Below are 23,897 nucleotides of genomic sequence, written 5' to 3'. Positions count from 1 at the left end.
GATAGGGAGAAACTGTTCCTGCTCATGAACGGATCGAGAACCAGAGGGCACGGTTTTAAAGTCTTTTGCAAAAGAAGCAATGCAAGGGAAAAAAAAAACTTTTTCACAAAGTGAGCAGAAAGGGTTTGGAATGCACTGCCTGGAAGTGTGGTGGAGGCGGGTTCAACTGAGGCATTCAAGAGGGCATTAGGTGATTAGTTAAATAGAAACAATGTGCAGGGCTGCGGGGGAACAGGCAGGACACCAGCACCAAGTTAAAATGTAGACGCGATGGGCCGAATGGCCTCCTTCTACACCGTAACAGCTCTTGTGATAAAGTATTAGATTGGTTCGGAAGGTGCCAGGGTTCGGAATGAAAGGTCACAGGCCTGAAACATTGAGGCTGGATTTTCCCAGGGGCTTCGGGACGGTGAGACTGGCGGCGCGGCGCCGCGCGGATCCACGCCCCTAGTTCCTGGCAGCGCACCGGACGGTGCAAATTTGTCCCCGGGTCGCAGCTTCCTGCATTGGGCTGCCTCTTGTTATTAGAGACGGTGGGCAGGGTTTCCATGCTAACGGCTCAGTCAGAGGGCGGCGATTCTGCAGCCTCGGAAGTCCCGGTGGGAGAGGTGGGTAACCGGAGGGTGCCTCAACATGTCTTGAAAGTTAAGATTCGGAGTTGCGAGGCCATTGCACCCCTCGAAGCGGAGGATAACCCCCTCCCCTCCCCACCCCACCCTACCCTACCCTGGGCACATTGCACAGGCTGCGGATTTAGGCCTTTCCAGCCTACGGGCCCTCTCTTTGAGACATGGAGCTTTCGGCTCCGATGACCTGACCCAGCCCAGCCTGTGGCAGGGAGGCCGCTCCACTCGCGGCAAAGCGTTGATATTTCCTCCACTCGGATGGTTTTTTTTTTGTCTTTCTCTCTTTTCCTCCTTCACCGTTTTGACGTTTGCCGCGGTTGCGTCGGGGATGCGTGGCGCGGGCTACTCTTTGGCCGCTTTTCCGGGCGGCCCGCCCAGCCTCTGGACGCCGCTTCACGGCGAAGCGTTGGCGGGCCTGAATCGTGTCCGTCATCAGGTTACCCTATCTCCGTGGTTCAGGCAGGTCCCCACTCATGGGAAACTCTCCCGTCGCCAAGCCTGACATCATGGGGGCCTGAAAATGTAGCCCCTTAAGCCTCTTTCTCTCTCCACATTGCTGCCAGGCCTGCTGAATATGTCCAGCATCGTCTTTTTATTGTACTAGATTGTGTTTATATATCAATTATTTCAAGCCTATATATTTAATTTGCGATTTTGGAGGGGGAGGAAACAACTCCCTAATAATATAAAAGCAAAGTACTGCAAATGCTGGAAATATGAAATAAAAACAGAAAAAGCTGTAAAAATTCAGGTCTGACAGCATCTGTGGAGAGAGAAACTGAGTTAACCTATCAAGTTCCCAATGGTTCTGAAGAAGTTGTGCTGACACATCACAGGAGTATTGTCAAACAAAATTAGACACCAAGTCGCAAAGAGATATTAAGCCAGATCACCAAAAGCCTGTATGGAGGTAGAAAGGAAGTGAGTTTAAGGGAGCTTAGGGTATAGGCAACTAAGGGTGAAGCGATTTTTAAATCAGAGGCCAAAATTGGAGGAGTGCAGATATAGCAAAAGCTTTTATGGCTGGAGGAGGCTACAGTGATGGTAAGGATGACACCACGGAGGGATTTGGAAATTTTAAAATTGAGGCACTGCCAGACCAGGAGCCAATGTAGGTCACACACACACCATTCTTGAACTATATCAGCATTGCTTCATCGCTGTTTGGTCAAAATCCTGAAACTTGCTCCCTAACAACACTGCGGGGTGGGGAGTGGAAACCTACACCACAGGGATTGCAGCAGTTCAATATGGTGTCCCACCACCATCTTCTCAAGGACAGTTAGGGAAGGGCAACAAATTATTTGATGTTCACATCCCATAACCAAACAAAAGTCAACACGCACAGGGGTTATTTGTGAATGGGATTAGGTACAAGTTAGGACACTGGCAGCAAAGTTTTGGATGAGTTCATGGTTTTGTAGGATGCAAGAAAGGCCAGCCAGGAGTGCACTGGAAAATTGGATGAGGATTTCAATAAAAGATGAGGTGAGGCAGGGGCCAAACAGGTGATGTTATATGAGTGGAGTGATGGAGGGAAATGTGTTTAGAAGCTCATTTCAAAGACAAATATAACACCAAGGTTCTGAACAGTCTGCTTCAGCCGCAGACATTTGTCAGGGAGAGGAACAGAGTAGGTGGTGAGGAAGCAGAGTTTGAAGTGGGGATCGTGAACAATAGCTTCAGTCTTCCCAATATTCAATCAGAGGCAAATTCTGCTCATCCAGTACTGGACATTGGATAAGCTGTCTGATCATTTAGAAGCAGAGGAGGAGTAGAGAGAGAGGTAGTGGTGCACCTGATAGTAGAGCTGGATGTCACCAGTGTGCATGTGGAGCCTGATATTTTATTAGTCACGTGAGGCTGGAAAACCTTCCTTTATAATAGAACAGTCTTCCCTTTTTTAATTGCCAATTAAGAGGCAAGCGATGATTTTCACATCAATTTAAGTGTCTCTTTCAAAAGGGGCACAAATAATTATGAAAATAATAGCCATAAAACAAAAACGTATCAAATTAAAATCAGAATGTGGTTGTCTGTGACTACCCCCCCAGCCAATCGGCCTTTTGCTCCAGCGACTGTTGGAATGACATTGGCCGTCCTTGGGTTACCATGGTGACCCATCCCGAGGGGGCTGGGCTGTCATGTGATGTCATGGGGGAAAGTGGGCGCGTCCCTACTCGCTATTGGATGACCTCAGCCTCGTCGCCCCCTCCCACCCCCTCCCCCTTCCCCTTGACGTGGCGCAAAGAGAGGGAGAAGGGAGAAAGCTCCAGCGAGCTGTGGCCGCCATCTTAAGCCGAGGTGAGGAAATGAAATGACCGGGAGCGGCTTGTGGCTGAGGATGAGGAGCGGAGGGGTGGTGCTTCCAAGTAAAAAGAACAGTAACGGGTAAAAAGCAGCGGGACATAAGCGGATGACTATCCGATTATCGAGAGAAAAGAAAAGTCGTGTAACGGTTCGAGCGGGGCTGCGGCTTGCGAACCGATAATACTGTATATGAATTCGGCTGCCAGTGTTCACGGGGAGCGTTTGCCTACACGTTGACCGGAGCCTCCCCAACTATCCCCTTGTTTCTGCTTCATCAGTTTTTTTCCGCGCTTTCGGTAGCGGAGCCGAGTTGTATGACCTCGGTCCAGGCATGGGGCCTTGAGTGCCGCCATCTTGGGTTGAAGCGATGGAGATGGACGTAATTTTTTTCAATTCATATTTAATTATTTAAGAATAATCCTGTTACGGATATACCGCGACTGTAGTCGGATTGAAAGGGAAAGAGATGTTTCCTTATGATTGTAGTATACATTTGTATCTTCCCACTGAATAATACTTTGGGTTACGTTGAACTCAATTAGAGCTGACAAAAAGCACTGACTATTGACTTGAAAAAGTTTTGGAATTTTACAGCTCAGGGGACAGCCATTCACGTCCTTTTTTAAAAAAAAACTGTCGACTTCTAATTCCCTGTCCTTTCCCTGACTCACTATGTTCAGTATTTACCCGTGTGCTGACAACTACTTCACTTCGCTATGAAATCTACATTTTCAGTCGGAACAAAACACCTCATTGCCGTAATTCTAAGTACTTGTCAGTGGTGGTGCTACTGCACCTTCATTGGAAGGTGAGTGTAGTCAAAGCAAAACTTTACATGGGCAGTTTCCACTGTAAATGTAGGAATTTATAATGGAAACACAAAACCAGAGAGACAAAACAAAATTTACGCAGTGAGTAATGATCTGGGCTGCACTGCTTGACTTCGAAAGGTGGAGGTAGGTTCAAGAGTGACTTTCAAAAAGAAATTGGATGTAAATTTAAGGACACCATAGGTGGTGTCCTATTAAGGATACAGTAGCTGGGCTATGGTAAAATAGTTGGGGCATTGGGACTGTTGGATAGATCTTCAATGAACTGACACAAACACTATGGGCTAAATAGAGTTTTCTGTGTTTTAAGATTATTTGAATGTGTGGCTGAATTCTTTCTACAGACCTAATCCAATTAGCATCCTTGTCTCTAATGCCTCTTCACTTGAGACTACTGCTCTACATGGGCTTTGCCAAAAAAGAGCAGTTGAAGAACTCAAATTTATGGAGAGTCTTTGACAGCCTCAAGGGTGCCCCATAGCACTACACAACTAATGAAGTATTTTTGAAATGTAGTCACTGTTTGGAGAACTGCAGCAATATATTTGTGCACAGCAAGTTCCCATAAACAGCAATGAGATCTAATGACAGCTAACCTTGTTAAAATGATATTGGGTGAGACACAGGTATTGGCCAATGTAGTGAGAGAACTTTCAAATGGCGCTACAGGATATTTTAACATCTCACTTTTTGATATTTATTAACTTCATTTTAAAAGCTGTCCTAGATTTTGCTTAAATCACTTTCTGTTGAGTATTCATTGCCTTAATTCTTGCGAAAGACAATTTCTCCTTCCTTTTGCTGCTCTTAAATTTACCCTAGTTAGACTCATCAACCTAGTTACAGGCTTACCAAACTATGAATTATTAAAATGATATTGAAAACCTGATAAGATCTGAAGTAACACTGATATATCAACTGCAAGGTTGAATCTTCTCTGAAATCTGCCTTTTCTAATGAGTACGCCAAATGTTTGCATGGTGTTATAGTCCATTGCCAAATCTTGCAGATATCTATTTAATCTACTTAATGTTTTGCATGATGATCAGAGATATAATGAGCGATTATATGCCTGTACATTAATTGAAAATACAGTTCAGATTTGCAGTTTGTGAAGTTGGCTGTAGTTCATTGTGTGTTACAGATTTGTTCAACTGATGAGTTATGGTTTCACTTTCAGTATTTGGTGCAGGGTGTGATTTCTCTGTCTGATAGTTTAGCTTTTGGAGAAGACCCCTTGGCATGAAATACTTTTATGCTGGCATCATTAAACTTCCAGCACAACAACAGCAATGTTCTCTTGCTTTGGTAAACCTGTAACCGTGTCATTCACTGACACATTTGAGTCAAATCTTGGATAAGCTATCATAATGAGCAAGTCCAATTGTTTGGTAATTTCCTGAGTGTCTCAAAACTTTGAGTATTCAAGAGAATCAAAGGTTTGGCTATCTGTCCCATCTTTGGATGTCTGGGTGGGTCTGATAAATAATGCAAGTGATACTTAAATATTGTTTTCAAAACTACCAAAAAATAGGTAAAGTGGTGAGAAATTTTAAACAATTTTGTTCTGTCACTGAGAATAGTTTTCAAACTGAGATTAAGTTATAGATGTCAATCTCTCAGATTCATTAAAATGAACTGAAAACTGGCTCTAAATCTTGAGTGATTGCAGTGTGTTTGCTAGGTCCCTCCATGAGCCTAGTTCAGAGTTGTTTGTATGTTCCGCATTAGCTGACTCTCTTCCCTCCTACATCTGTACACTCTATCAATTTTTTTTTTCAGAGAGGGTGGTATGAGCATGCCTTTTCACCTGAGGGCTGAATGTCTGCCTCTGTGGTTTCCACCTGAAATGGGTGATCATTCTCTTCCCTGCACCCCCCCCCCCCCCCACCTTTATTATTGGGCACCATCATAAACTATTAATGGTTTGCAGGTAAGTATCAATTGTTACGTAGATACATACATTTGATTTCTTCTCGTTAGCTTCAGGCTAATAACTGCACTAGTAGAAGCTTGGATTGCACGACATTTACTGTAACCTTCCTGCTTTGGACCATTGGGAACTATACTCTGTTCCTTATTCACTTGGCATGTCATGTGACCCATCTCTGTAATCCCCTACAGATACCCAACTGTTGCAACAAAATAGTTACAATGACTGGCCCATATTCTACTTGGAGTGTCAGTAATAATGCAGGAATATTGTTTCCTACACTATACTCTAGACATGCAAGTTAGCTCCAAATGGCAGGCTTTCTGGATGGGGGAAGGTATTATTTGCCAAGAGAGTGGGTGAAAGGGGTTGATTGTGTGCTTTCTGAATGGATGAAATAAAAGGTAAACCTACATTAGATGGTCTTGCAGATGGGATGTGTGTCTTCATTCTGCATGTTTTGCAGTCCTTTGAACTAGGTGAAATTACATTTCAGTGTAAGGGAAAGCATTTGAATTTAGTGATTTGAATCCTACAACCTCCTGGCTCAAAGTGGTGAATGCTACAACCAAAATTGATACCTTTATCTGTACAGGAGCTTATGCTAACGGTTATAATATTTGTGTCTTGACAGTTTGCAGATGTTGCTTCAAATGTGAGAAAGCTGTAGTGGAGTAATTCTCACAATGCCATAAGACCATTGAAGTTTGCAGCACAGAAGCAGGCCACTTGCCTTATTTCATCTGTGAAAGCATTTTGATAAAGCTAGTTCCATTGCCCCAATCTTTACACACAGCCCTGTATCTTGCTTTTCTTAAAACATCGGTAGAACTAAATTTATTAAATTTTTATTGCTTTATCTGCATTTGCGCTTGCAGGGAATTGTATATTTAAACACCTAGGTGTGTCTGCCAAAAGTTTTGAAAAAAAATTAAATCTTAGCCTGAAATTGTTCCAGTACTTTAGGTACCTCCATGACAGTTTTCCATCCTGACATAAACCTTAAGATTCTGTTGTGTGCCCTCCATGGCTTTAATGGGCTATTTAAAACTTCAGTATTCAGTGTTTTGTATAAATGGATTTTAATTATGTACTCTGAATTTCTATGTAAAGCTCAATCAACATGCAGCTCCTGGTCACCCACACTTTTAAGTGTCTCTTCATGGAATGTATACTCCCATTCCTCGTTTTTCCTCCCAAAATCTTCTCCCTCACACTTATCCACTTTAAAATGCTCCTACCACATGTCTGTCCATTCAATCAATCTCTACCTTTCACCAAGCTCCTCGCTTTATCACGCCTCAACACTCAGCATGCACAGAAACTTAATAAGAAGCCTGAGTGTAAAATCTCCCATGAATCTGTGTATTTGACCTGTGGTTGGCACAGGACCATTGGGCCTGGAGGTGCTAGGATGTATAAAAGGTAAGGAAAAGAAAAACACTTCCCCTTCAAACTGATCCTTTAGACCACAAGGCAAACAACACTTTTCTCTGTTTAATATAATTGATTTCTGCACCAATAGGGTACGCCTGTGGCTTCAATTGATTGGCTTAATGTGGCCACCGATGGCTATAGGCATGTGAATCTTGGTGGAATGTGTGCGATTGGCAGACTTTCTGACTTGGGAGTATGGCTCTGTGAAAGACCAGATACTCTGGTGCAACTTATTTATGCTTATAATTTTGTAATCTTTTGTTACTTTATCCAGCTCTTTAAATACAACTTGCTTTGAACAATTCCAACCTATAATCTCTGATTTAAAATCAACAAATGATTCAGCAGCAACTTCCCATTTGCAGAAAATAGTTCCAAACTTCTCTGCATGCAGAAGCATTTGCCAACTTCACTCTTGTAAGGCCTGGCTCTGATTTTTAGGCTGTGTCCGCTAATATTAATTTCCAAGCCTCTCCATGATTCCAAGGGTTAAATTCGGATTATCATTGTGCTAAATCTACAGTGCACTCCATCCAAGGCTGATGTATTGTTCCTAAGGCGTGGTGCTCAGAACTGAGCACACTATTCTGGGTTTTACCAGAGCTTTGTATCGGTGCAGCATGACTTCTGTCCTTGTATTATTGTCACCTAGAATATAATGGCCAACATTAGCCTTTTTTTTGTACCTGTCCGTGACATTTTAATCTATGTACATGGCCCATTTGTGCCATTTTCTGTGCCAGCTCTCTGCAAGAGTAATTCACCTAGTCCCTCTCTCCTGCATTTTTCCCCCCCAGCCCTGTAGATTTCCTGGAATGGACAGACAAGTGGCTTATGAAATTTAACATGGCGAAGTGACACATCTTGATAGGAAGGAGGTGGCAATATAAACTGAAGGGTACAATTCTTAAGGGTTTGCAGGATCAGAGACCTGGGGTATATGTATAGAAATCATTAAAGATTCTAATGAAATGTTGTGCCGTAGGTTGGAGGAATACAGCAGCTGTCACAAATTCGCTGACTTTGGCATTTGAATGTCTCAATCTTGCAGCATTAAAAAAGCCCATTCAGCCCTTTTGCCTGTACTGGCTCTTTTTGAAGGCTGAGCAGGTAACCAAAAGTAATACATTGGAAAGATTAAAATGAAATCACTTGAATCAGTTATACTGGCTAATCAAGTAACTTTTTTTATTCTTTCATGGGATGTCACTGGTGTGGCCAGCATTTGTTGCCCACCTCTAATTGTCCCTGAGAAAATGAGTGAGTGGCCTTCCTTAAACCCTGCAGTCCATCAGTTGTAAGTATATAGTGCTGTTAGGAAGGGAATCCGGACTTTTTTGACCCTGCAACAGTGAAGGAACATTGATTATAATTTCAAGTCAGGTTGCGAGTGGCTTGGAGGGAAAATTGCAGGTGATAGCGTTCTCGTGTGTCTGCTGCCCTTGTCCTTCTAGGTGGTATAGGTCACTGGTTCGGAAGGTGGTGTTGAAGGAGACTTGGTGAGTTGCTGCAGTGCATCTTGTGGTACTTCTGCCACTACACCAGCGGTGGAGGGAGTGAATGTTTAAGGTTGTGAATGAGGTGCCAATCAAGTGGGCTGCTTTGTCCTGGATTCTGGATTTGCTCTCGTCCAGGCAAGTGGAGAGTATTCCATCACATTGTTGTCTTGTAGATGGTGGGCAGGCTTTGAGGAATCGAGGCGAGTTACTTACTGCAGATCTGAAGGCTCGTCCAGTTAAATTTTTGATCAGTGGTGACCCCCAGGGTATTGATGGTGAGGATTTGATGATAATGCCATAAATGCCAAGGGGTGTTGTTATATGTTCTTTTGCTGGAAATGGTCATGTGCGCACCACAGAAGTGCTGGGCAATTACCTGTCTTAGCAGCCTAAACCTGAATGTTGTCCATGTTTTGCTGCTTGTAGACATGGGCCTTTTCAGTATCAGAAGGGTCGCAAATACTGAAGCAAACATCTGTGAACCTTCCTACTTCTGACCTGAAAGTGGAGGGAAGTTTGGCTGAGGACGCTATCCTGAGGAATTTCTGCAGTGATAACCTGGGGCTGAGATCTTTGGCCTCCAATATCAACAACCATCTTCCTTTACACTATGCATGTCTCCAAACTGGAGAGTTTTCATTGATCTCATTGACTTCAGTCTTGCTAGGGCTCCTTGATATCGCACACATGCTGCATTGATGTCAAAGGCAGCCAGTGCCACCTTGCCTCTTGAATTCAGCTGTTTTTTTTTGTCATGTTTTGACCTAGGTGTTGTAATGAGGCCTGTAACCGAGTGGTCCTGATGGAACCCAAACTGAGCATCAGGTTACTGCTGTTTAAATGCTACTTGATAGCACTGTTGATGACACCTACCATTTTGATTGAGAATAGACTTGATAATTGACTGGATTAGACTTGTCTTTTTTTGTGGACCTGGGCAGTTTTCACATTATTGGGTACATGCCAGAGTTGTCAATGTACTGGAGGTTTACTACGTATTCATACCGTATGTATAAGTCATCCTTCAATTTGTTGTGTACGCACTTTTTTTAACGTTGTCCTGTTGTTTTGAGTCCTCATCAATATGATATCTGATTCAGCTTAACCAATTTCTCAAATTTTTGAAACCACCAGTTGCCTGTTCTTCCTTTCAGGGGAATAAATAACAGTTAGGGAAATTGTAAACTCTCACCAAACAAACAAAGGCTGTTGAGCATTTGCACTGCCTCCAGCTGTACTGGAACCAAACATCAAATGAGATAAGTGTAGTTTAAACCCATCCTTGTACCACTACATCAAAATGTTTACCAAATATTTTATGGCATCAGTGAGCACTTTATGAAGACCCATAGGGCTGGGTATTTATTCACCAATGACTCAGTAAATATTGCCCCTTAAGCTATTGGACTGAAGCAGTGTCGCTAGAATACTAGTGAAGTATGTAATGTTCAGTGTGTGAATGTAAAGAACACCCGACAATGTAACCACCAAATTTTTCCTTTTTAGGTTGTCATGAGAACTTGTAACTTTAGGGATGCCATAGTTAATAATGGCATTAATGATGAGAGGAAATTAAGTTGATGAATAAGGACAATAATTTGCATTTATAAAACATACAATGCCCTAAAGTGCTTCAGAGGTCTACTGACAAAAAGGACACTAACTAATGGAAATATTTTGATGGGTGACCAGAAGCTTGGTGTTTTGAGAAGGCAGAGTAATTGCCAGTTTAGGGAGGAAATTTGTGGGCATGGAGCCTTGGCAACTGAAGACGCAACTATCAATGGTGGGGCAAGAGGGTGTATAGAGAGCAGATATTCAAAGTCAGGATCAATGTGTTCTGGTGGGGGTAGAGCTGGAGGAGTTTAAAGATGGAGGAGAGTTGAGGCCAAGAAGGATTTAAAGATGGGGATAGGAACTTTAAATCTGAGGCGTTGGACTGGGAGCCAGTGTAGATCAAGAAGGCTTGGTGCAGTAATTTGCAAATAAATTGTAGGGAAATTGCTGCAGTTTTCCCAAGGGAGTGGGGGTTATTTCTGAGGAAAGAATACCATTTATTACGTCAGCTAGCATAGGGACCAAGCAGGGAAGTTGTGGTTGGCGGATTAGTGGCAATTGAATCAAAGGAGCAGTAGGTGGGACTCTCGGACTTAACCGCAACATCTTCCAGTGTTGGAGGAGAACGCAGTTTGAGCGGAAGTGATGGGGTGAAGTTAGAGGTCACAGCAAAGCACTTAGGCCAGTGGAGAAATCTAATTTGGCCCCAAGATTCAAGCAGATTTATGTCTAGTACAGTAAGGTCCTGGTTTCCAGCAGGTAGGCTGGAAGAGGTGATCTTAAACTTGAGATTAGCACCAGAGCAGAGTCATGGCAGCCAGGGCATAGAGTCTAGTCTGGCAGAGCAATGTAGGCAGAAGAACCAAGAAAATTAAATGTGAGCAGAGTCTTAAAATTTAATAAAATAAATTTTTTAAAAAGCACAAACAATCAGGTGGCTTTAACTTGTAGGTTATACTGAAATATATGCACAGGCAATGGGGGTTTTAAAACAGTGGAGGGGAGGAGATGGGTGGAGTTACAAAGGAGTGGACCTGCCAATCTGAGAGTCACTACCTTTCACTTTTAACAACAATGTAACTTTGCAGCCAGACACTAGTGTTATTTTCCCTCTGCTCCATCTCTCCCATGTGCTGGCATATTTGCATCTCTTTTTTTCATGTGCTGGCCTGGGCTGTTCTCTCTAATCTGATGATCTTGACAATTGCTAGTTGCATTTCTTGATTGCTGGGTTTTCCACTTGAAGCTCACCGGTTTGGCAGATTGGTGTTGCGTGTTCTTGACGAATTCAGGAATTGTGCAACAGTAGGGACTGGTGTTGGGAAGGCCTTCCCAGGCTTGTGAAATTCAAGTAGAAGAAATTAGCAGCAAGTAGAAATGTTTCCAGGGCTCACTACCATGATTTGAACACTGCTGCTGTGGCATCCTTTCACACTTCTGTAACAGTATTCCTTGACGCTGCTCTTACTTCCACCATCACGCTTGTTATGGTCCCCATAAAGACCTAAACTTTTAAAGAGATTTGAGCTTCCAGTTAGCTGAAAGAATGATATAACAAGATTCCATGTTTAAAATTTATACTGTAACAAATCATGAAAAAAGTACTATTGACTAAACACCTCTTTTTGTAGGCAACTTATGCTTTCAACTACAGAGCGCATTGTTCCCTTTTTAAAATTATCACATATTGCTGTAAGGACTGTAATCCCGTGGACAGTACAAACAGTCTGCAGTTGCTCCCAGCTTCCAGTGGGTCCCTGTTTCATCGAATAGTAACTTTGAATGACCATCTCCAGGTGCTTTCCACAGTTTTTGGAATTTCTTAAATCCACCACCTGCAGTAAAGCCTGTTCCATGCCAGGGTGCATCTCCCAGACTCCCTAGATGGCTGCAGGGTGCGTATCTTCGACTAGAAACCATCTCCTTTGCGTTTTTGGCTGTGGTAGCTCGCAAAGCTGACCACACAAACTTCTGTCTGCCTGTGATATTCATTGATCTGTAGGGAAGCCTGTAATTTGATCTCAAAAATAGCTTCCTCTGCCCCAGCCCTCCCTATGGCAATGTGAAACACATTAACCTTGCATCCAGGTAGAACTGCTAATCTTTGATTCCAATTCCCTTTCATCTTAGTCAGTGGACAGTTCACAGCACAACTATTTAGAGTCTGGTACCTTCTTGGACTTGGGGAGACTTGGTCTACTCATAGTGAACTCCGCCATTGTCTCCAAATGTAAATGCCTTGTACCTTCTCAGTAAAACAATCTAAGCCTTCCTTTGATCTATAACAATAGAAACACCCGGCCTTACTGTCTGGAAGACTTCAGAACAAGTCATATCACCCCCTTCATTTACCCTAAATTTAAAGCTGCAGTCCTGAAATATCTTTTAACGGTTACAATCTAAACCTGTCTCACCACAATTCCCTAGATGATATAACCTATTAGTTTATGATCTTGTGCCCTCCATGTTGTTCTCAAGCCAGGTGTTTCCATTGCTCTGCTACATTCGTTTTATGGGAATTATCATTTGAGGAGACCCATGATCTGCAAAACATAATTTTAGGTTATCTTGGATGCCCCAAACCCAATTTCTGCCGCAAGTATTATTAAAGCTCTCATCTCTGTTCTTGGCATGTTGTAGTCATTATGGCACAGAAGGAGGCTATCCAACCCATCATTTCTGTGCCAGCTCTCTCTCTCTCTCTCGAGCATTCGAGTCAGTCGCGTTTCCCTGGATCTATCCCCATAGTCCTGCAAGCTTATTTCTCTCATGTATCCAATTTCCTTTTGAAATTATTGATCAACTCTGCTACCACCCTCCTCTTAGGCAGCAAGTTCAGGTCATTACTGCTTGCTGCAATATACAAAAAAATGTCTGCCTCACATCACCTCTATCTCTTGCTATAGATCTTGAATCTGTGTCCCCTCATTCCAATACCATCAGCTTTTTTTGGCCTGGTCTAAACCTGTTGCTGTTTTGTACACCTCTATCAGTTCTCCCCTCACCTCCTTTGCTTCAAAGCGAACACCCCCAGCTTTTCTAAACTAACCATGTAGCTAAAATTCCCCCATCCCTCGAAACATTCTGGCAAATCTGTGCTGCATCCTCTTGTGTAGCAACCAGAACTGGCTGCACCACTCTAGTTGTGGCCTAACCACAGCTTTATAAAGGTTGAGTGTAACTTTCTTGCTTTTGAGCACACTGCCTCTATTTATATACCAAGATCCTATATACTTTGCGAACAACCCTCTCAATATGTCCTGGTCCTGCCACCTTCAAATATGTATGCATATTAATACCCAGGTCTCTCTGTCCCTGCACACTTTTCAGAACTATGCTATTAAGTTTATATTGCCTCTCTTTGTTGCTTCTGCCAATTCCCTCTTATTATATTCCATCTGCCCATTTTACTAGCCTGTCTTATGCCCTATTGCAGTCAGTTGGTATCACACCTCCAAGAATCTTCTGGGATCATCAAATTTTGAAATTTGACTCCATTCCAAAATCTGTATTATCTATACTATATCTTTTATTTAAAAAAAGGATTCATAGAACACCACTTTACCATTTTCTAGTCTGGAAAAACTAAAGAACTGAAACCCATGTTGCAGATGCTCAGTATCAGACCACAGAGCTCCATCAGTGCTCCGAGTGGGCAGTTCAACCTTGGTTGGACAATGCTTGACAACTGGCAAGGGTGTTGCAACATGATTGTCTCAGAATGCTTGTACCCACCCCTCCTGTATTTGTCTGACATTTTTTAAAAATCTTTTTCAGATTAATATTAAACCTCAAGTCTAACCAGAAGCTTAAGCCATGGGATTGTCACTTAACTCATTCCTCAAAAACTTTCTTGGAAGAAAGGAAATGCGTATTCTCATGGTGGGTCTCGATGCAGCTGGCAAGACCACCATTTTATACAAACTGAAATTGGGTGAAATTGTAACCACTATTCCCACTATAGGTAAGTGAGCTTAAAGTTTGAATATCCCATTTGTTTACATGTGAACTATAAAGATGGTTATATTATTGAGATTTTTCTTGCATATGAGAAGGTGGTAGAAAAATCTGCCCAACCTGTGACCATAGCAATGTAAGTGAGAAGGGACAGAAAATGGCAATATGTTTTTAAAATAAAAGCTGTTTATATGGTGCCTTATCAGAAACATTAAAGCACTTCACGTATGATGCATTGCTTTGAAGTGCTTTGCTTTTAACGGTATTTAAATTTTTCTTTAATGTTGGCCAAATGTTCTATAATTTTCTTGTATTGCCAGATGCAATTTTGGATCAATGTCTTCAAAATGGACTGTTTTGCATGGAGGGAGGGAAATACGATCCAGCTTTTACAAGCTGATGGTCTATTTTTGAAGGAGTCACTCTTTGGCTAGTGGGCTCCACAAACTATCTTGAGCAATAGGCTAACCTGTGGAATTTAGTAGGGCGGGATTGCTCCTGCCACCAACAAGGGTGTTGCACAGATCAGGAGTGGACCTAGGAGGTAATGGTTAGAAGATACAAGGACAGCCAATTCTATATAAATTTCTGTAAATGTTTTGTTTTCCTAGGTTTCAACGTAGAAACTGTGGAATACAGGAACATTAGTTTTACAGTGTGGGATGTGGGTGGACAGGACAAGATCCGTCCACTTTGGCGCCACTACTTTCAAAATACACAAGGTGGGTGCATTTTGATGTTGCTTTGATTTTGAGAACTGCTCGTTTGGATTTCTCCAAAAGACAATGATATTTTTCGCCCAACTGGCTAACTCTTTCAATGATGGAGAAAAGATTTGTGTGGTGAGCACACAGGCTGACTAGGAAGTTGTGCGATTTGTGCTCAGTTGCATAGCTGTTGGTGTCAACCACAGAGGAGCCAAGCCTTCTCAATTTCCCACTGAGGCCGGAAGCTATTACATTATCAAGAAAAGAGCCCTTGAGTCAGCAACTTGTGAAGGCTCCTTTGACAGCACCTTGCAAACCTGTGACCTTTTACCACCTAGAAAGACACATGGGAGCACCAGGATATGCTAGTTTCCCCTCTAAGTCACATACCATCCTGACTAGGAACTATATCACTATCCCTTCACTGTCACTGGACAAAACTCCTGGAACTTCCTGCCTAACAACAGTGGGTGTACTTGGTCCAGTTGGGCAGGAATAGTACATGAAGGTTGCTCACTGCCAGCTTCTTGAGGACAATTAGCACTGCTCAACAAATGCTGAGCTTGCCAGTGACGTTCACATCCCATGAAAGAATGATTGGCAACAGGCAGGTTTCACTGCTACTAAAAGCTCTGAGCAGACTACAGTACAAGATTCGAATCCACTTTTTTCCAGTTTTGGATATAATGTGAAACTGAATAATTGATACCTTCCAGAATGAGACAAGCAGATGTAGCCCTTGGTGGGTTCAGAGCTTGCCCCTTCCTTTTTAACAATATATTTTTGGATCTTTCCATTTGTTAATAACAGCTGTCGATGCTCTGGGGTGGAGTCTCTTTTAATTCATAATTCATCAGGGGGAGGCGGTGGCATAGTGGTATTGTTGCTGGACTAGTAATCCAAAGACCCAGGGTTACGCTCGAATCCTGCCATGGGATGGTGGTATCTGAATTCAGTAAAAATCTGGAAGCCCAGTGGTGACCATGAAACCATTGTCAATTGTTGTAAAAACCCATCTGGTTCACTAATGTCCTTTAGGGAAGGAAATCTATTGTCCTTACCTGGCCTACATGTGACTCCAGACCCACAGCAATGTGGTTGACTCTTAAATGCCGTCTGAAGTGGCCTAGCAAGCCACTCAGTTGTAACAAACTGCTACAAAGAAACAAAAAAGGAACTAAACTGGACGGACCACCCAGCATCGACCTAGGCACCGGAAATGACAACGGCAATCGCAGCCCTGTCGACCCTGCAAAGTCCTCACTAACATGGGGTCTAGTGCCAAAATTGGGAGAGCTGTCTCACAGACTAGTCAAGCAACGGCCTGACAGTCATCCTCATGGAATCATGCTTTACAGATAATGCCCCGACTCCAGCATTACCATCCCTGGGTATGTCCTGCCCCACAGTGGCATACAGTCAGGAGGGAGTTGCCCTGGGAGTCCTCAACATCGACTCCGGACCCCACGAAATCTTGAGGCATCAGGTCAAACATGGGCAAGGAAATCAGCTGCCCTCCCTCAGCTGATGAATCAGTGCTCCTCCATGTTGAACATCACTTAGAAGAAGCACTGAGAGTGGCAGGGCCACAGAATGTACTCCTGGGTAGGGGACTTCAACATCCATCACCAAGAATGGCTTGGTAGCACCACTACTGACCGAGCTGGCTGAGTCCTAAATGACACAGCTGCTAGACTGGGTCTGCGGCAGGTGATGAGGGAACCAACAAGAGGGAAAACATACTTGACCTCATCCTCACCAACCTACCTGCCACAGATGCATCTGTCCATAACAGTATCGGCAGGATTGACCAACCCACAGTCATTGTAGAGACGAAGTCTCGCCTTCACATTGAGGATACCCTCCATCGTGTTGTGTGGCACCACCACGGTGCTAAACGGGATAGGTTTAACAGATGTAGTAACTCAAGACTGGGCATCATTGAGGTGCTGTGGGCCATCAGCAGAATTGTACTTGAACACAATCTGTAACCTCATGGCCCAGCATGTTCCCCACTCTACCATTACCATCAAGCCAGGGGATCAATGAAGAGTGCAGGAGGGCATGCCAGGAGCAGCACCAGGCATACCTAAAAGTGAGTGTCAACCCAGTGAAGCTATAAAACAGGACTACTTGTGTGCCAAACAGCGTAAGCAGCAAGTGGTAGACAGAGCTAAGCGATCCCACAACCAGTGGATCAGATCTAAGTTCTGCAGTCCTGTCACACCCAGTCGTAATGGTGTGGACAATTAAACAACTCACTGGAGGAGGAGGCTCCACAAATACCCTCATCCTCAATGATGGAGGAGCACAGCACATCAGTGCAAAAGATAAGGCTGGAGCAGTCGCAAGAATCTTCAGCCAGAAGTGCTGAGTGGATGATCCATCTCAGCCTCCTCTGGAGGTCTCCGGCATCACAGATGCCAGTCTTCAGCCAATTCGATGCACTCCACGTGATATCAAGAAACGGCTGAAGGCACTGGATACTGCGAAGGCCATGGGCCCTGACAATATTCTGGCAATAGTACTGAAGACTTGTGCTCCAGAACTTGCCGCGCCTCAAGTCAGGTTGTTCCAGTAAAGCTACAACACTGACATTTACCCAGCTATGTGGAAAATTGCCGAGGTATGTCCTGTAATCAAGCAGGACAAATCCAACCCAGCCAATTACTGCCCCATCAGACTACTCTCCATTAGTAAAGCAATGGAAGGAGTCATCAACAGTGCTATCAAGCAGCACTTGCTTAGCAATAACCTGCCCACTGATGTCCAGTTAGGATTCCACCAGCGCCACTCAGCTCCTGACTTCGTTACAGCCTTGGTTCAAACATGAACAAAAGAGTTGAACTCCCAAGGTGAGAGTGATTGCCCTTGACATCAAGGCAGCATTTGACCGAGTATAGAAACTGGAGTCAATGGGAATCAGGGGGAAGACTCTCCGCTGTTTGGAGTCGTACCTGGCACAAAGGAAGATGGTTGTGGTTGTTGGAGGTCAGTCATCTCAGCTCCAGGACATTACTGCAGGAGTTCCTCAGGGTAGTGTCCAAGGCTCAACCATTGTCAGCTGCTTCATCAATGACCCGCCTTCTAATCATAAGGTCAGAAGTGGGGATGTTCGCTGATGATTGCACAATGTTCACCATTCGTGACTCCTCAGATACTGAAGCAGTCCATGTCCAAATGCAACATGACCTGGACAATATCCAGGCTTGGGCTAAGAAGTGGCAAGTAAGAAATGTCAGGCAATGACCATCTCCAACAAGGAAAGAATCCAACCATCGCTCCTTGATGTCCAATGGCATTACCATCACTGCATTCCCCACCATCAACATCCTGGGGGACACCATTGACCAGAAACTGAACTGGACTAGCCAAATAAATACTGTGGCTACAAGAGCAGGTCAGAGACTAGGAATCGTGCGACGAGTAACTCGCCTCCTGACTCCCCAAAGCCTGTTCATCGTCTACATGGTACAAGTCAAGAATGTGATGGAATACTCCCCACTTGCCTGGATGAGTGCAGCTCCTACAACACTGAAGAAGCTGGACTTTGTCCAGGACAAAGCAGTCTGCTTGATTGGCACCACATCCACAAACATTCACTCCCTCCACCACTGACGCACAGTAGCAGCAGTGTGTACCATCTACAAGATGCACTGCAGGAATTCACCAAGGCTCCTTCAACAACATCTTCCAAACCCATGACCACTACTACCTAGAAGGACAAGGGCAGCAGATAGATGAGAACACCACCACCTGTAAGTTCCAAGTCACTCACCATGCTGACTTGGAAATATACCACCGTTCCTTCACTGTGGCTGGGTCAAAATCCTGGAACTCCCTAGCAGCAGTGGGTGTACCTGTGAGTTCAAGAAGGCATCTCACCACCACCTCAAGGCAACTAGGGATGGGCAATAAATGCTGGCCCAGCCAGCGAAGACAGCATCCTGTGAATGAATAAACAATTTAAAAAAATTTGAGCATTAGAGTCAACATACCTAGATCAGCTAAAATGTGGATTGGATCCAGGGACTGACTCTCCTCTTATGTTCCAGCGCAATTTGCTTTAACCCCAATCATTAGAGACCTTTCACTAGAGATGTGCAACCAATGGCAGACATTACTATCTCCATATTGTAACCCACCCACAATTTCTGGCAAGATTGACCCATGAAGGTTTCGGTTCCATGCAAGGATTTAGTCCAATTCCTTTTCAGTTGGGATTTCCACAATATTCAGTCGAGTTTAGGTCACCAAGGGAGGCTGTTATGTGAGAGTCCAGAGGGAGACAGTGTAGTGGTAATGTCACTGGACCAGTAATCCAGAGGCCCAGGCTAATGCTCAGGGGGACATGGATTCAAATTCCACCATGGCAGCTAGTGGAATTAGTAAATTCAATTGAGTCTCAGTAATGATGACCATGAAACTACCATTGTCATAGAAACCCAAACCTGCCTGGTTCGCTAATGTCCTTTAGGGAAGAAACTCTGCTAACCTTATCTGGTCTGGCCACGTACGTCTCCAGACCTACAGCAATGTGGTTAACTCTAATTGCCCCTGAAATGGTCTAGCAAGCCACTCAGTTGTGGCAGACCATTATAGAAAATTCAAAGGAATAAAACCATATAAGCTACCCAGTATTAACCTAGGCACCAGAAACAATAATGGCACACCTAGCAAGTCATCCTTGCTAGCACCTAAAGGCTGGTACAAAAATTGAGAGCTGTCCAACAGATGAGTCAAGCAACAGCCTGATAATCATACAACTCAGGAATACATGCATACCAAACAACAGAAGCAGCATGTGACAGACAGCTGATAGATCCTGCATCCAACGGATCAGATTGAAGCTCTGCAGTGCTGCCACTTTCAGTTGTGAATAATGGTGGACAATTAAACAACTAATGGGAGAAGGCTCCACAAATATCCCCATCCCCAATGATGGGTGAGCCCCAGCACATCAGTGCAAAGGACAAGGCTGAAGTATTTGCAACCGTCTTTAGCCAGAAGTGCTGAGTGGATGATCCTCCTGAGGTCTCCAGCATCACAGAATCCAGTCTTCAGCCAATTTAATTCACTTTGTGTGATATCAAAAACCCATCAGAAGAAATGCAAAGGCTATTGGCCCTGACAACATTGTGGCAGCAGTACTGAAGGCTTGTAGTCCAGATCTAGCTGTGTCTTGATCTAAGCTGTTCCAGTACAGCTACAACACTGGTATCCTGGCAATATGGAAAATTGGCCAGGGATATATTGTCCATAAAAAAAAAAAAGGACACATCCAATCTGACCAATTGCTGTCCCATCAGTCACTTTTATGAAAAAAATTGATGGAAGGTGTCGTCAACAGTGCTATCATGCAGCATTTGCACAGCATTGACTTACTCACTGATGAGTTTAGTTTCTGCCAGGACTACTTGACTCCTGATCTCATTACAGCCTTGGTCCAGAAATGGACAAAAGAGCTGAACTCCAGAGGTGAGGTGAGAGTGACTCCCCTGACATCATGGCAGCATTTGATAGTGTGGCATCAAGGAGTCATAGCAAAATTGAGGTCAGTGGGAACCTGGAAAAATGCTCCACTGGTTGGAGTCATACCTAGCACAAAGGAAGATGACTAGTTGTTGGATGCCAATCATCTTAGTTCCAGGACATCACTGCAGGAGTTCCTCAGGGTAGTGTCGTAGGCCCAACCGTCTTTAACTGTTTCATCAGTGAGCTTCCTCCCATAAGGTTAGAAGTGGGGATGTTCACAGAGGATGAGTGTTCAGTACCATATGCAACTCCTTGTATACTGAAGCAGAGTGTGTTGAAATGCAGTAAGACCTGGGGCAACATTCAGGCTTGGGCTGCTAAGTGGCAAGTAACATTCATGCCCACAAGTACCAGACAATGACATCTCCAATAAGAGATTCTAACCATCTCCCCATAACATTCAATAACATAACCATCACTGAAACCCCCACTATCAACATCATGGGGCTTAACCACTGACCAAGAAGCTGAACTGGTCATATAAATACTGTGGCTACGAGAGCAAGTCAGTCTAGGAATTCTGGCGAGTAACTCGTCTGACTTCCCAAAGCCTGTCCATCATCTACAAGTCAAGTCAGGAGTGTGATGCAATTCTCACTTGCCTGGATGAGTGCAGCTTCAGCAAGATTCGAGCTTGGCACCATCCAGGACAAATTTTGCTTGATTGGCACCCCTTCACGGTACACAGTGGCAGCAGTGTGTGCCACCTACAAGATGCACTGCAGCAAATTGCTGAGTCTCCTTCACCTTCCAAATATGACCTCTACCTCCTAGTAAGAGCAGCAGATGCATGGGAACTTCCCCTGCAAGTTCCCACCCAAGCCCCACACCATCCTCCACTTGGAACTAAATCACTGTTCCTTTCTGTTGCTGGATCAAAATCCTAGAACTCCCTCTCTAACAACACTGTGGGTGTACCTGCAGCAAATGGACCATAGTGGTTCAAAAAGATGGCTCACTACCTTTATCAAGGACAGTTAGGGGTGGGCAACAAATGCTGCCCTTGCCAGTAGCTCCCACACCCTGAGAAATGTTTTTTAAAAAGTAGCTGTAATGTAGTGGGGAGTCGGATGGGGGTGAGAAACTGCCTTCCCTATTATCAATATTTACTTGTGTTTCAGGTTTGATTTTTGTGGTTGACAGTAACGACAGGGAGAGAGTGAACGAAGCTAAAGAAGAGTTGATGAGAATGCTAGCTGAAGATGAGCTACGAGATGCTGTGTTGTTACTTTTTGCAAACAAACAGGTGAGTACTAGACTCAGGACAGACAACGCTGAGGTCTTGGCCTTCAGGACAGCACTCGAACGGAGACCTGCCAGCCACACAACCTTATGATAGTACCCTGGGCTGCCTTACAGATGTACCACTGTTTTCCAATTTGTCTTCCTGGCTTGAGCACGCCGGCTGCATGGGAGAGCCCTGGCATCTGTTGGAATTTCATGGTGTTAAACATTCACGTGTGCGCTGTGTTCCCATGCCATCATTGTATTGGTTGGTTTTGATCTGGTTACTATTAACATGGGTAATGTTTCCATTTTAACCACTCAAATCCAGCTTGTTAATTTTGTATGATCTGTTTTAGCTGCTGAGTGCCTTCAGTCAAACTCTGCTCCTTTCCCAAAGATGTCACTGCAACACCAAAGATGGGCCAGGACTTGAATCTGTTAGATCTGCTTCCAATTCTACATTTTTTTTCTCCCCCCCCTCCAGGATCTGCCTAACGCAATGAATGCTGCAGAGATCACAGATAAACTGGGTCTGCATCAGCTCCGTCAGAGGACCTGGTTCATCCAGGCAACCTGTGCGACCAGTGGTGACGGCCTGTATGAAGGACTGGACTGGCTGTCCAACCAACTCAAAAGCAACAAATAACTCCTCTCTCCCTACCCCCCCATCCCCTCCCTCCCCTCCTGCCCGTCCTTTCCTTCCTGCTTTATTATGTAGTGTGGCAAACTGCTACTTTGTGGTATTGGGTACCAGGAACCTGCTTCATTACATCCAATCACTAGAACTATAAATAACATCATGCTGTATGGGTGAGAAGTACAGACTTGAAAGGAAATATGCTGTTTCTTATTTGTGTATATATCGTCCCTCTTTTTGTAATGAGGCAGTTTCTTGCTACTCCTATGCAATATATTACCCCCATGGTTGTTCTTTGTTTTCCCTTCTTTTGAAGGTTTAAACTGACTTGTAAGTATTAAGTGTAGGAAAGGGATATACAAACAGCTTAGAAATGGGAGATGCTTATGTATGCTCCCAACAGTACAACGCACTGCAAAGGCTGTTCCATGGTGTGGGTATGGCTTTTCTTTTTGTTGGAGGGAGGGAAACTTGCATGTGACTTTGATTTTTCAACTTGTTTTCCTCATTGCCCAAATCTGGGATTTCAGGAGTTGAGGACTGCTTGTGATTTTATTTTAAAATTCTAACATTACACTTGTGATTACTAGGTTCAGGTTCTCTTGCACTATTCTGCGAGTCAGTTTCAAAGGTTGCCCAAGTATCCCTTTCCTAGACCTATGCAGGCTGGATTTGAAATTCAACAGAATAAAATATATTCTAACCCACTTTTTTCTGCCTTCTGAATAATTTAAGTCCAACTCTTAAATAGCTTAATTTAAAATGAGCTGATGGTTAGTTATTTTACAGTGAAGTGCTGGAGGTTCTTGTGAATAAGGGGCCACTGTTAAACTTAGCTTTACAATATCGTGAATTGTCAGGGAAGAGCAAGAGAGAAAGAAGGGAAGAGAAAGTTAGTGACCATAGTAATAAGTCTTGAACTATTAAGTGAAGCAAAAAGATGAGTAGCCAAGAATGCCTAATTTATATCACCTGTTTGAATTTGGAGTCTTGTGCTGACTCTTCCTTTCTCCCTCATAGCTCACCCCATACTGACAGTAAGCTGACCACAGCATGCAGGCACTGTTGGGTCAGATGAGAAAGAAGCTTATTTTTGGCTTTCATTAGCTTGTCCCTTGGCTCGTGTATAGTCGGTAGCAATGTCCAGTGAATGCACCTAAACCCCCTCCCCTTGCCCTCTTTGTTTTTCTCCAGTGTGTTGAAACTGCATCTGAGTCATTCCATTTTTGGTGTTGTGCAAGACATATTTCCATCAATTCCTATTCCCTCCCCCATGCCATCCTGAATGTTTGGAATTCAAAGCAAGACCCATCCACCCGATACATGAATACTGCAAGGACCTGGTTTGCCAGCAGAAAGCTGTTTTTTTTTTTTCTTTACCTTAGTTAAGGCTGAGAAATATATGGACAGTAAATAGCTGGGTCTGATCAGGATGGGTTATTGGTGTGAAGTTAATCCTTTCATTACACACACTACTAATCAAATGTTTTGTATACTTGTTTCAATTTTCATTTTGACAAGCACTGTAATTAAAGCTGTTAGAATAAAATCTCTTAAGATTAATGATTTTGGTTCCTGCCCTTGCTTAGCTTTTTGTAAATGCAGTCATACTTTTCTTACTACTCAGAATTTAACTGAAATT

The 23,897-nt window shown here is 43.7% G+C and overlaps 1 protein-coding gene across 4 annotated transcripts; it reads left to right on the top strand.

The window, feature by feature from the left end:
* The first annotated feature begins 271 nt into the window (after window positions 1-271).
* arf1 (ADP-ribosylation factor 1) lies at window positions 272-23,818 on the top strand. Of its 4 annotated transcripts, none has more exons than XM_041189113.1 (5): window positions 272-409; window positions 13,970-14,156; window positions 14,761-14,871; window positions 21,513-21,637; window positions 22,103-23,818. In XM_041189113.1, exons 2-5 carry the CDS (start codon window positions 14,009-14,011, stop codon window positions 22,262-22,264), a joined length of 546 nt encoding a protein of 181 aa, XP_041045047.1. In that variant the 5' UTR covers window positions 272-409; window positions 13,970-14,008; the 3' UTR covers window positions 22,265-23,818. The 4 variants fall into 4 exon arrangements, with proteins under 4 accessions (XP_041045047.1, XP_041045045.1, XP_041045046.1 ...); XM_041189111.1 differs by lacking the exon at window positions 272-409 and adding an exon at window positions 463-608; XM_041189112.1 differs by lacking the exon at window positions 272-409 and adding an exon at window positions 2,838-2,930.
* The last annotated feature ends 79 nt before the right edge of the window (window positions 23,819-23,897 follow it).

Source organism: Carcharodon carcharias, chromosome 6, assembly GCF_017639515.1.
Source record: "Carcharodon carcharias isolate sCarCar2 chromosome 6, sCarCar2.pri, whole genome shotgun sequence".
In the NCBI taxonomy this organism is placed as follows: Eukaryota; Metazoa; Chordata; class Chondrichthyes; order Lamniformes; family Lamnidae; genus Carcharodon; species Carcharodon carcharias.
Note: the sequence above shows the minus strand (reverse complement) of the source record. Positions and strands in the feature narration are given on the sequence as shown.

Bases quoted from the DNA above. Each gene is read 5' to 3' on its own strand.
- arf1 (XM_041189113.1), top strand. From the start codon at position 14,009: ATGGGATTGTCACTTAACTCATTCCTCAAAAACTTTCTTGGAAGAAAG. The intron at 14,157-14,760 runs GTAAGTGAGCTT...TTGTTTTCCTAG, and splicing joins AACCACTATTCCCACTATAG to GTTTCAACGTAGAAACTGTG. The intron at 14,872-21,512 runs GTGGGTGCATTT...CTTGTGTTTCAG, and splicing joins CTACTTTCAAAATACACAAG to GTTTGATTTTTGTGGTTGAC.